Genomic DNA, 12911 nt, shown 5'->3' on the forward strand with positions numbered 1-12911 from the left:
AACTAGAGGAAGGTTGTATTTCTCATCATTGTTACATCGCACCCTGACTGGCTCATCTCCTCCCCGAGACCCCTCTGCAAGGGGATCTCCAGTTCCTCTAGTTCTTTAATGCACCCCTCTTCCCCGACTTTTATGACCCCATTTCTACCTTACAAACCTGGCTAGACCAGATAAGAGCTCTCGACACATGGAGCCCAGTACAGGTAAAACCCTCAGTAACAATAGTGGTGGTAGCAATACCATGAGAGTAGGTAAGAAGATGGGGGGAGAAAGGGGGACCGATCGCAATGACTGGCTTAACCTCTACCCCCTATCCCCAGGGGGACAAAGATAAATATGGGTGAAGGGAGACAGCAGACTGTGTAAGATATGAAACTAATCATATTTGTTATTTTATAACAAATCATTCTTGTACTGAGGTAAGATTTGAGTAGTTAAAATGAATTTTTGTGTTTTTGTTTGGTTTGGTTTGGTATGTAGGGAAAACAAACAAAGCCAGCCGACTACAGGAGGACATTGTACTTAATCAGGTTGAGGTACCTTAAAGATAACTAAATTTCTATGTCTTATTAAAAAGAAAGCCTGGATATCTAAGGTACTGTGAAATGTTAGAAGAAAGGTGAGTGTGTCTGAGTACTAGAATGTATCGGGGTGACCTGCTAGCATGGGTGAGTGGTGTGGAAACATTTAATATAGTAGTGCCTCGTTCTTGGTGTGGTGGAGTTATGCTAACAATGAATAGGGATTTTTTTAACTTCCTCTCATGGTTACTTATAGGCACTAAACAGGCTTTCCATAGTCAAAAATAGTCATATGGGTGTAATCCAGTTCGTAGGATTAGCTAAAAAAGAGATATGAGATGTAGTCGATGACTATGGCCCTTCTGCCCACAATTCCTTAAGGGATGTCTCACACATTCTGCACTCTGTGTCTGTAGCTATAATTCCATTTTCAAGGAGTTTGGAGTCTGTTAGAAAGTTTCCGTTTATGTATGAAGTTGCATTTGGATTGCTGTCCAGTGATCTCGTGCTGCAGATGGACAGGAAAAGGAGGGTTGTTATTGGTGACAGAGCCAGATATGCCTCCTGCAGGTGGCAGGCATTTAGATAGGTACAATAAACTTCCAAAATATCTGGGCAATTCTTTCCAAAGTACTTTATGAATCCTAGAATAAAGGTCGGTGATAATAGTGATAATAGATTATGGGAAGATAGTGTTAGACATGCTAATTTTTATCTGACAGTCATCTGTTGATTAATGATTTGATCTGACAGGCCACTGTTTATTAATGATTGTCTTTGGAAAATAGTTCTTGCTAAATCAAACTCCTGTCAGAAAACTTAGGTTTGATTAAATTTGTAGTCGAAGGACCAGCTATTTGTAGTCGAAGGACCATATTACACATAGAAAAATGATTGTTTAAAAAACAGCAATAAACAAAATCATTACGGATTCCAACTCAAAGCAGCCCCACAGGAGAGAGTAGAGCTGCCCCATTCGGGTTTGAGACTGTAAAACTTGACGGGAACAGAAAGCCCCCTCTTTCTCCTTGATTTCACAGTCTCGTAGGGCTCCGAAAATGGTGGTTAGACACATATGTATTAATATTTTAAAACCAATAAAGTGCCACAAATAATTGCTTAATACAGAAAAATCCCGGGGTACTAGAGATTTGCATATAATAAACAACAATTTCAGATTTTGCCTAGATCTTAAAATAAATGACTCAAGTGTTCATATACCATCAAAAATTTTTTGAGTACCTGTTCTGTATAAGACACTGTGATCTGTGCTGTGGGAGTTGTACATACTTTTGTGTATGTTTTGTGACCAATGTCTTGTGCAGAACAGACTCTGCAATTTGAGTGGTCTTAAGGAATTTGTGGGCCCTGGGGGTCAGAAGTTGTACCATTGGCGCTTCCTTTGTAGGGAGCTCCAGGGATTTTTCTAGTTTATGTAACAGGTGGTTTGGGGGGGCTTTGACAGTGAGAAAGGCAGGGATGTAGCTGGCTTTTTCCATCAGCCCCTTTCCTAAAACTTAGCTTACAAGATATGTACATCCTAAGAAAATTTTATATGTAGTATATAATAATCCCCAAACCCAACTCACTGATTCCAACTCTCAGCAACCCTATAGAACAGGGCAGAACTACCCCTGTGAGTTTCCGAAACTATAACTGCTAACAGGAGTCGAAAGCCCTGCCTGTCTTTCTCTTGCGGAGCAACTGGTGGTTTTGAACTGCCAACCTTGTAGATTGCAGCCCAGCACATAACCACTATACAACCAGGGCTCCTACACCTGTTATATAGGATTGTTAAAAGAGCCCTGGTGACATAGTGGGTTACAATTGCGCTACCAACTGCAAGGTCAGTAGTTTGAAACCACCAGCCACTCTGCAGGAGAAAGGGGAGCTTTTTACTCCTCTAAAGGTTTACCGTCTAGGAAACCCACAGGAGTAGTTTTGCCCTGTCTTATAGACTTGCAGTAAGATGGAATGGACTCAATGGAGATGAGATATAGGGTCATTGTTTCTTATTTTCCTTTAGGGTAATATTTAGTAAATTAACAATGTAATATTTTGACATCATTAGAAAGGATTTGGGGCTAAAATTTTAAAGATGGGCTTCAAAAGTTGTAGGATGCCCATAATCAAGTTAGCTGGCTGTATTTCCTTACAAACATGAATAACTTTATTTGGACAAGAAATGTACACTTTTATGGAATGGGGCTATACTATTTAAAGACAACACCCATGGTTTCTTGAAGCCATTGCCATAAATCAACCAAGGAAACGAGAGCAAAATATGTTGTTCATTTGGGACCCAGTCCCAGAAAACTGCTAGAGGGAGAATAGTTTTTGTTTTCAGGAAGCAGACATACCATTGCTTTTCAATGTTAGAATTTTTCTTCCCTCCCATTATAGCAGCAACTGTGATCTTACTGAGTTTATAAATAGTACTTATATGAGAAACAGAGATGAAAATCATCCAAGCAAAGTATAAAGCAGCATCATTAATTTTTGAACTACTGCAAAATGAGAACCTGGGTCTCCTAACTTGTAATCAAAATTTGAGGAGGGCACAATGGGCTGTGGGAATAGTAGGTGTGTTGAGGGAATCCTGTGAACTTTTCCAGCCCTGAAAGCCAGACAGCCATGACCCCAGGTTGGTGAAATGCTGACTGGTACACTAGGACAATGCTACATTGGAGAGTAGCCATCTCCTGGGTGTCTAAGTGGTAGGGTTAGTATATAGACAACAATCCAAAATCAAGGTTGCATATCCACCACTTATTCTGATAATACCTGTTGATAGGCTACCATGGACTAAATATTTACTAAGCCTTTTGGGAAATTGAGTTAAATGCAATTTGTGCCTTTATAGAATTTAATCTAGTAGGGGAAACAAAACATTTGTATGATTTTTTTGTTGTTTTGAAAGTCATAGATATTATCCCTAACAAAACTGAAATTTTTCTATCATAACATCTCTATAATTTATTTTAATTTTCCAGACAGATGGTTTTGAACTTTTTTAGTTATTTATTTATATAAAACCCAAGATTACAAGATTTTTTTCTTTCAATTAATTAATGAATCTTGGGTTTTTATATACTACCTCTTAACTTTATACTGTTGTCATTGCAGTATTATATTTTATTATTGTCACTACATTATATTTTAATATTTCTCTAGTCTCTAAGTATAGTTAGATTTAATTTTAGTAAAACCAATAATTTGCAGCTCATCTATATAATTAATAAGATTATATTCCTTTTCTTATAAACTTTGTTTGCCCAAGAGTTAGTAATCACCTTGGAATTAAAAAAAAATACAAAAAGAGAAAAAGTACTTATCACTAATTTTATCCTTAAAAAACTCTATTCCAGAAGTACAAATTTCCTTTCAATACACTCAGAAACATCAGTTCCACTACCACCTCTGCCCCCCTAATCCCAGTTCCCTTTGGAGAGATCTCTTTCTTGTAATTTTAACTTTTTGCTCTAATCCGGACAAGATCTTCTCTTACACAGCTATGTTAGTGGACGATCCCTATGGCATCATGAGAATCCCATTTCCCTCCCTGTACTGGATCTCTCCTCTTTCCTAGATTTCTTTTTATTTTTAAAATTTATTATGAATAGGGAGTCACTGCATATATCATTCCATTGTTCAATCACGGCAAGCAGAATTGTACACTTGCTACCACATTCAGTTTCCAAACATTCTTTTTCTTCCTGAACTCTTTGACATCATCTCCCTTTTATCCTCGACCACCACTGTAGCCCTCCCCCTAAAAAACCCCCAAACCAAACACACCCTTATTCTACTTGTTGTCCCTATAGGTTCATCAATCCTGAGTTCCATATATAGAAATACATAGAACACGACTTCAAGAGGGTGACCGCTGAGGACACAACACTTCTGAGACACACCCTAACATGAGCGAACAAAACAACACACAGAAAATGTTTAAATCAGATCAGGTCCAGCATTGTTCAAGTCAGATTGATGCCTTTGATCTTCTATACTCACCTCTCCAACACTCTCTGTTTAGTAACCACTTCCCTCTCTTCCCTCAATTGTGGAGAGAGGGAGTTCACTGGATGCTTAGTTCCTGTGTTGTTCCCACAAATGGATCTTGGGGTCCCACCGTCATCGATAGCCTTCTGCAAACCGGATTCTCACAACTTAGACTCTGATACTACTCCCTCCTTTGACTTTGGATTAGATGATTTACAATCCTTCTGTGACTGATGACAGTGTGCTTCTTCCATGTGGGCTTAGTCAACATCTCACTGAGAAGGCTGTTTGTTTGGAGACAAGCCTTTAAGAGCACAGATGCTATTTTATCTGATAGCCTGTGTGGTAATTAAATAATTTCATGTCAACTTGATAATAAGTATGGCGGTGGAGAATAGCCTGTCAATCAGGTCTCAGTCTGATGATTCCTCCTTGTGGGCATGGCCTTCCCATGAGGGTTCTGGGAACTTCCTCTCTCTCTCTGCCTTTGTCTTCCTGTTGACAAGTCGCACGGAGACTTGCTGAGACCTGCAAAAGTCCCTCGCTCTGCTTCACCCTGGAGATGCTTCCACCACCACTAGATCTACAAGACTTTGCACCCATTGGCCTGTGACTTTCCTGAATTTTTCAATGGCCTGCGCTGTGTGAGTCTGAAGAGGGATTTATAGACTAGTATTAGACTTATGGGCTAAAAACGAACTTGTGGACTTGATCTACACTGGGCTGGGATGTTTTCTCAATATACAATTATTTGATATGAAGCTCTCTGTTAAACATATATGAGTGTTCCTGGATTTGTTTCTCTAATCAACACAGCTTAACAGATGGGTACCATCTAATTTCTTCTCCACATTTTGCTATAGCATTCATATCTTCTCTGCACCCTTCCTCAGGGCGAGTATCAGGTGGGGCCATGATGTAAGAACTAATTGCTCTTAAGTTGGAGTTAGGATTTTGTGCAAGCCCAAAATCCACTCCTGGATCTGTGGTTTTAAGAAACATTTATTATTAATTAGGAGTTAATACATCTATCATTCCATAGTTCAATCATGTCAAGCAGAATTGTCCAATTGCTTCCACAATCCATTTCCAAACATACTTTTTCTTCTTGGACTACTTCTAATCTTTTGGTTTATTCCCATATTTTGTCGGAATGTACTGTGCAGTACCTTCTAGTCAAATGAGGCCCCACAGTAAATTATTTGAGTGTATATTATTTGAAATATTTAAATTTTATCCTCACTCTTGATCTACAAATAGACATGGGATAGAGTTCAAGGAAGGGAAATATTTCCTCTCATAATTTCAAAGGCCATGCGGCCCGCCTTCATATTTCCCATGCTGCTGGTGCGTATCATTAGACCATTTTGATTTTCCATGCTCTTTTTGTTTTTCCCCCAAGCCTTTTTAGTTTTTGCCCCATTTTTCAAAACACATGATGAAGTGCTGTGGTGTGAAACAAGACCCAAAGTGGGACTTTTCAATCTAGCGACTCCTACACTCTGAGTCCTGGCACTGCGTTTAGCAAAGCTTGAACGTCTCACCATTAGGAGGTAGGGCAGGTTCCCAATTATGGTTCAAATTTTGAGGGGGGGGGGCAGTCTCTATAGTTTTTCTAGACTGGACAGTTCAATTTTCTGAAGAATTCCTCCAATTTTCTGTTTGAAAGCACCCCCGCTTCTTGGGGGATATTTGATAAGGTAAAAGCAGGCTCTCACTCTTCGTGGGTGCACCTAGATTTGGTCTTCTTTTCTCTCCTGGTTCATTCACATATTTTGTGAGGATGCACTATCCAGTAGCTTCCAGTAAAAGGAAGCTCTGAGGTAAATTATTTGAGTATTTCCCATCCCAATCCATCCTGGGTCTTTCCGATGGGCCTCTGTGTGTGCACTGTGACACATGTGTCATGGGTCTTCCTGATGGGTCTCTGTGTGTGCACTGTGACACATGTGTCATGGGTCTTCCTGATGGGTCTCTGTGTGTGCACTGTGACACATGTGTCATGGGTCTTCCCGATGGGTCTCTGTGTGCATCGTGACAATTGTGTCATGGGTCTTTCCGATGGGTCCCTCTGTGTGCACTGTGACACATGTGTCATGGGTCTTCCTGATGGGTCCCTCTGTGTGCACTGTGACACATGTGTCATGGGTCTTCCCGATGGGTCTCTGTGTGCACCGTGATAAATGTGTCATGGGTCTTCCCGATGGGTCTCTGTGTGTGCACAGTGACACATGTGTCATGGGTCTTCCCGATGGGTTTCTGGGTGTGCACTGTGACACACGTGTCATGGGTCTTCCCGATGGGTCTCTGGGTGTGCACTATGACACATGTGTCATGGGTCTTCCCGATGGGTCTCTGTGTGTGCACCGTGATAAATGTGTCATGGGTCTTCCCGATGGGTCTCTGTGTGTGCACCGTGACACGTTTCATGGGTCTTCCCAATGGGTCTCTGTGTGTGCACCATGACACATGTGTCATGGGTCTTCCCGATGGGTCTCTGAGTGTGCACTGTGACACACGTGTCATGGGTCTTCCCGATGGGTCTCTGTGTGTGCACAGTGACACACGTGTCATGGGTCTTCCCGATGGGTCTCTGGGTGTGCACTGTGACACATGTGTCATGGGTCTTCCCGATGGGTGTCTGGGTGTGCACTGTGACACGTATGTCATGGGTCTTCCCGGTGGGTCTCTGTGTGCACCGTGATAAATGTGTCATGGTCGTATCAAGAGGGGTCCCGTGAGATTTTGCAGCCACAGCAGATCTGAAGTAGGTCAGAGCATCCTCTTAGGAATGAAGATCATTTTCTTCATGTGCCATGAAGTAGAGCAAGAGGAGGAAACATTGGTTTAGAAGTCTTGGGTTAAAGTACTTTTTGTGTATACTTTTCACCATTATTTCTGTTTTTATCTCCTCGTTTTAACCATTAACCGCAGGAGTACCAGCTGTCTCTGTTCTGTTGCCCGAACTGCGTCACACTTGTCTTCTTTCTCTGTTGGCACATTGGCTCTCCTTTTACCATGCCGGTTTGTTCTCCTCTTAAAGCTTATCAAGAGGATATTTGGTGGCCATGAGATTGGTTCCCAGAGTGAAACTAGAATGCTTTATTTACTGAAAGAAAAATATATTAAAATGTAGAAGGCCTTTATAACTGTCATTTGGCTCCCAGTTCTTTCCTCTATTTCCTGTGACTTTCCTCTTGTCCCACTCTCATATTCGGTCTTCATTCGGGTTTCAGTAATTCCTCTGGGTTGCATTGCCCTTGATCAAGCCCCACAGCGCATCCTACACCCTCCTCGCCATCGATTTTAGATCACTTGGTGTCCCCTTGTCCCTGGGCTTGTTACCAAGCTGATACCAAGGGCTCAAGTAGGAAGAAAATGTTTTGAGAATGATGATGGCAATATATGTACAAATGTGCTTGACACAATGGATGGATGTATGGATTCTGACAAGAGCTGTATAAAATTTTAAAAAAGGAAAAATATATAGAAGGATTCTTGCTGGCATAGTGGACTCTATGCTGGGCTACTAACTGCAAATTCAACAGTTCAAAATCACCAGGTACCTCACAGAAGAAAGATGGGGCTTTTTACTCTTACAAACACTTACTGTTTCAGAAACCCATAGTCTTTCTTTGCTATTCTCTGACTTATAGGAACACTATGAGTCAGAATTAACTCAATGGCAGTGAGTGAGTGATTTCACATTTGGCAGCCCTGGTAGAACAGTGGGTTAGGCATTGGACTTCTGGCCTCAAGGTTGAACGTTCAAACCCACCAGCCACTGTGTAAGAGAAACATGAGATGTCTGTGCTGGTAAATATGTACAGTATCTGAAACCCTATGGAGAAGGGTTTAGACACTTTAGACCCTGTTCTAAAGGGTCACTATTAGTTGGAATGACTCATGGCAGTGTTTGTTGTTGTTGTTTTGATATCAAATACTGTATTTGTAAAACATCTTCTTGTTCAATTTCCTGATGTCAAAACTGGATAAATTGTGGCATTAGTATTCATACTGTTGCGGAAATCCAAATATCATATTTCAAAATTATTTAATTTATACCAAGTCTAAGGCCATGAATATAAAAATGGGCTGCAAATTGTTTGTGGGAAAAATGGAATTAAGGATATAGGATGTTTCTCCAAATGTTTCAAAGCCCTTCTCATATTTATTAGATTAACTAAAGACAACCAGCTAATCCTCTGAATTCTGCTATGTCAACTATGAATAAAATCCAATCTAAACTAATCATAGGGATAGCATTGCACCCCAGCATGTAAGATTCGGAAAAGTGGGAGAAACTAAATCTTAGATTAGAGGTTTAAAGTGTTCAATAGGAAACATTTGTTCTTTTCCTTAATAAGGTTTGTCGATGAGATTCTTGAATTTTGTACTCCTCACTTAATATGCTTTTCCAAATTAACTCAATGACAACTAACCACAAAAACCTACCATCATGCCAGGCTTTCTGCTGGACTCATTGTGCCATGATATCCTGGATATTTCCAGTATTAATGTGAATAAAAGTAAATGTGTGTAGCCTAAAGAGTAAAGGCATAGGAGAGAAAACTCAAAGTTTAAATAAATTCTGCATTTATTTTTTTGTCATTTCTGTAACCTACGCATTTCAACTTTAGTTCATAGTTTATATTAAGTATTAGGCAAGAATATTGATATAGATGAAATGACTATTTTTATTGAATACACTACTATCACTCCCATTTACTTACTTATTTTTTGTTTGGTTTGCCATTGTTTCGACATATTTGATAAATTAATGATTCCTTTTTCACTCATCCCCTTAACAGCTCAATCATTAAAAGAATTTGCAAGGCTACTCATTGCAGTAGAAGAAGAAAGGAGAAGACTGGTAAGTCCGTTTTGTCTTTCTGAAAAATAGTGTTTGGTTTGGGCATGCTGTAACGAGGCATGGACATTCTGAACTAGACTTTGCCTTACAGACCTTAACCTTAAGGCTTGCTGTATGTACTGAATGCTTCATAAGACATGTCAGAGTAATATTCTAAGTATTCCTCATTAAATATGCCATTTGATCATGTATTTCATTTGTTCAGTAGATGTAAATGATACTCATTCTTTCTGCCAGGTATGTTTATTGGAATGAGGACATTGAACAAGACCACCCTTAAGCACTTTATTCTAGTTGAGCAAACTTCTCAATAACCTTAGTATGATAATACAGACATGCTTCAAGTGTTACAGACAGTTCATGGGGAGAACAAGTCCCTCTGCTCTGGCTGTAACGGGAGACTTTCTTGGAAGAGTGATATGTGAATTGAGTCTTACAGACTGGGAAGATTGTGTTAGGCTGAAGGTCACGGGAAGCCAGTTAAAGATGTGAATTATGCAAAGGTGTCCGGGCAGAGTTGTTAGAATGCTACTATTTCCAAAAGATAATTTTGCCCCTATTCTGTTCAGATTTTTGATGGCCCTTGGATCTGACCCACTGTCCTCCTTCATGATGTGGAAAATAGGACCCTTCACCCCACCGGGGTGCTATGAACCATCGAGCAGCAACGCCGAAGGCCAACTCTCTGCCCTTGAGTGCATTCTGACACAGACGGACTTTACAGGGCAGAGTACGGCTGCCCTTCGTGCGTTTCTGAGGTTGTAACTCTTTATGGGAGCAGCAAGGCTCATCTTTCTCCTGTGGGCAGCTCGTTCTATAGAGCTGCCAAGCTTTAACTGCACAGCCCCCCTCTTCAATCATGACACCACCAGGGCTCCCCTCGAGCAACCACTCAGAGATAAAACCGAGCTCACTGCCATCAAATGAGTCCTGACACCTCGTGACCCTGTGGGGAATCGTAGAGGTGCCCCGGGGGTTTTCTGAGACTTAAATCTGTATGGGAGTAGACAGCTTCATCTTTCTTCACTGCAGCAGCTGGTGGGCTTGAACCACCAATCTTGTGGTTTGCACCTCAATGCATAGCCTGCTATACCACCAAGGCTCCGTGACCGTCCACTGAGCATATAGTAAATAGCTAACTGTCCGTGGTGATAACTATAGTGGCTTTTAGTTACAACAAGAGTCACAAACTTGTGCATAGTTATTATCTGTGATATTACTGGATTTTCCATCTAATTGAAGGAGGATATGCACATGTGGGAGCCTTCGCGGGGCTGTGATAAAAGCATTGGGCTGCTAGCTGAGGTGTGTGGTTCGTTCAAACCCACCTGGCACTCTGCAAGAGAAAGATGAGGCTCTCTGCTCTCATAGAGACTTACAGTCTCAAAATCCCTACTCGGTCTTACAGGGTCACTCTAGGTTGGAATTGATTCCATGGCATTGGGTTTAGTTTGGGCCGGATTAAAAGGATGCACACAAATAGTGCTAGAACTCAAATGGGGACTAAAGGTTGTAGCAGTACACCACAAACCTGCGTTTATTTAACTTAATTATAAAGGGAAGCAATTTGAAGAGAGTGGACTGGACTCATAAGGAACCTGGTTTTGGTTCCTTATGACTTAGTCCTACCCGAGGAAAACGTCACACAACTTGGGTGTGGTGGTCATGAAGTGAGCTTGAACAGAGGCCGCAAGCTGAGAGAAAGTACAATGTATATGTAGAGAACAGCACATAGGGAATATTGTTTCTGTGTTTTAAGGGTATAGTAGAAGGCTGGTTGGTAGTTCGCTATGTAAAGGATTTCAAAGTCTGTGCTAAGATGCTCTGATGCTTTTTGTAGGCAATGGGAGAATGGCCAGAGTGTTAGAATGAAAGTTCGGAACAGTGTTTCCCAAAGTCAGGGATACCAGCCCCTGGCGGCCCCTGCAATGACCCAGAGGTGCTGCAAAAGCAGATGCCTACACTTTATCCTGGATGACGGGTTATAATTTAGAGATTTTTTAATTGTCCAGGATGACACAGATTTTTTTTTTTCCTGGAAAGGGGGTGATAGGCCAAATAGGTTTTGGAACCTACCGTGTGAGGATCAGTGTGGGATTTGGCAACATTAATGTCCTATGTGATAGGCTAAAATGAGGAAGAAATGTCTGTGGTGGTGGTGGGGTGTGCCTACCATATATCTGGTCCCAGTAGTAGAGAGAATGCCATTGAATGTTATCTGTATTTGATACATATAAACTTTTGTGGAAGACTGACTTTTCTGGGCAGATCAAAGAAAGCAGTGTGTGTGTGTGTGTGTGTGTGTGTGTGTGTGTGTGTGTGTAGGAGATTTTAATCATAATCTTGTAGGTTAAATACAGTTCTGTGTTGAGAGCTGTACTTATAACTCACTCTCTATGAGCTACACCACAGAGGTCCAAGTTCTTTTCATGTAATATACGCACTTATCACCTGGGAGAGGAGCTGATGATGGAAATGGAAAAGAGTGGTTAGAGAGACATGAAAGTTAAGAGGTAGAAATGACAGGGAGTGACAACTAGGAGGTCGAGGCGACATGGAAGTCAGGGGAATGTAGGGTTCTGGGGGTTAGGTGGGACTTTTAACTCAAATCTTGTGCAAGTAATTCTGGAGAGCGATACAACAAGCATGGGCTATAATTTTATGGAAGGTGTTGGTTTCAGGATTATGAGAAAATGAGTTGTATGTTGATGGAGGAAATAGATCCCAGAGAGTGTTCTCATAGGACTGAGAAGAACTTAAGGGGAAAAGCCAACAAAATAGAACAGATGAAAGAGAAATAGGATACTTTTTGAATTGAATTCCTTAAATACAGTTGATGGAATCTAGTGTGCAGAGACAGGGAGTAAAGGAAGAAGTTGGTTGGTAAACACTGTAGAAATTTGGAACAATAAATTGGTTGGAAACACAGGTTGGGTAGATGTTAGGAAAGTTTGATCAGCTGCTAGGAGAGGAGTTCCTAGAAATTGTGTAGAACATCCAGGGATATGTAGAGACGAGAAGAGTCAAGAAAGGGACTACTTACTGGTCACCGATCCAGGTAAAGTTAGAACTCATAAATACACATATACCTCAGAAAAATTAGCTACCCCATTTTCATAGATTTTTATCAGTCTTGGAACTTAAGACTGAGTAATGATTGAGTTTGGTGGTAAGATTCAAGTTGGCACAGACGATGTGATGCTGGACTAAAGGGATGATTCCTGTATTATATGACAATGGAGCCTGCTGAGTATAGCAGTAAATGAGGCAGGAGGGTACAGATGGCCATAGAATAGAGAGAGCGTACACAACATAGTTCTTTTGGTATTTCACTGGTAACAAAGCTGAAGGTGCAAGAGGACAGGGGATTGAAATGCTCTGAGCTGAGCCACGAAACTAGTCTGGAGACTGATGAGGGTAAGATGGGTCTGAGTTGCCCCACTATGAGACGTGATGCCCCTCACTGGCCCATGGCCCTGCGGGGGACAACACCAGTGACACAGTGTGGGAATTGC

General features: G+C 41.1%; 1 protein-coding gene across 1 annotated transcript in view; it reads left to right on the forward strand.

Annotated features, from left to right (window-relative positions):
- The window catches only part of ARHGAP42 (Rho GTPase activating protein 42), a 248484-nt gene that overhangs the window by 25233 nt on the left and 210340 nt on the right, over positions 1-12911 (forward strand). Inside the window, exon 3 of the mRNA XM_030887682.2 lies at positions 9335-9396. Within this exon, the coding sequence (XP_030743542.1) occupies positions 9335-9396 (62 nt within the window). The remainder of the gene's footprint in view (positions 1-9334; positions 9397-12911) is intronic.

The sequence above is a fragment of the Echinops telfairi genome, unplaced genomic scaffold, assembly GCF_000313985.2.
Source record: "Echinops telfairi isolate 266 unplaced genomic scaffold, ASM31398v2 ScPeMD7_7421;HRSCAF=8459, whole genome shotgun sequence".
Classification (NCBI taxonomy): Eukaryota; Metazoa; Chordata; class Mammalia; order Afrosoricida; family Tenrecidae; genus Echinops; species Echinops telfairi.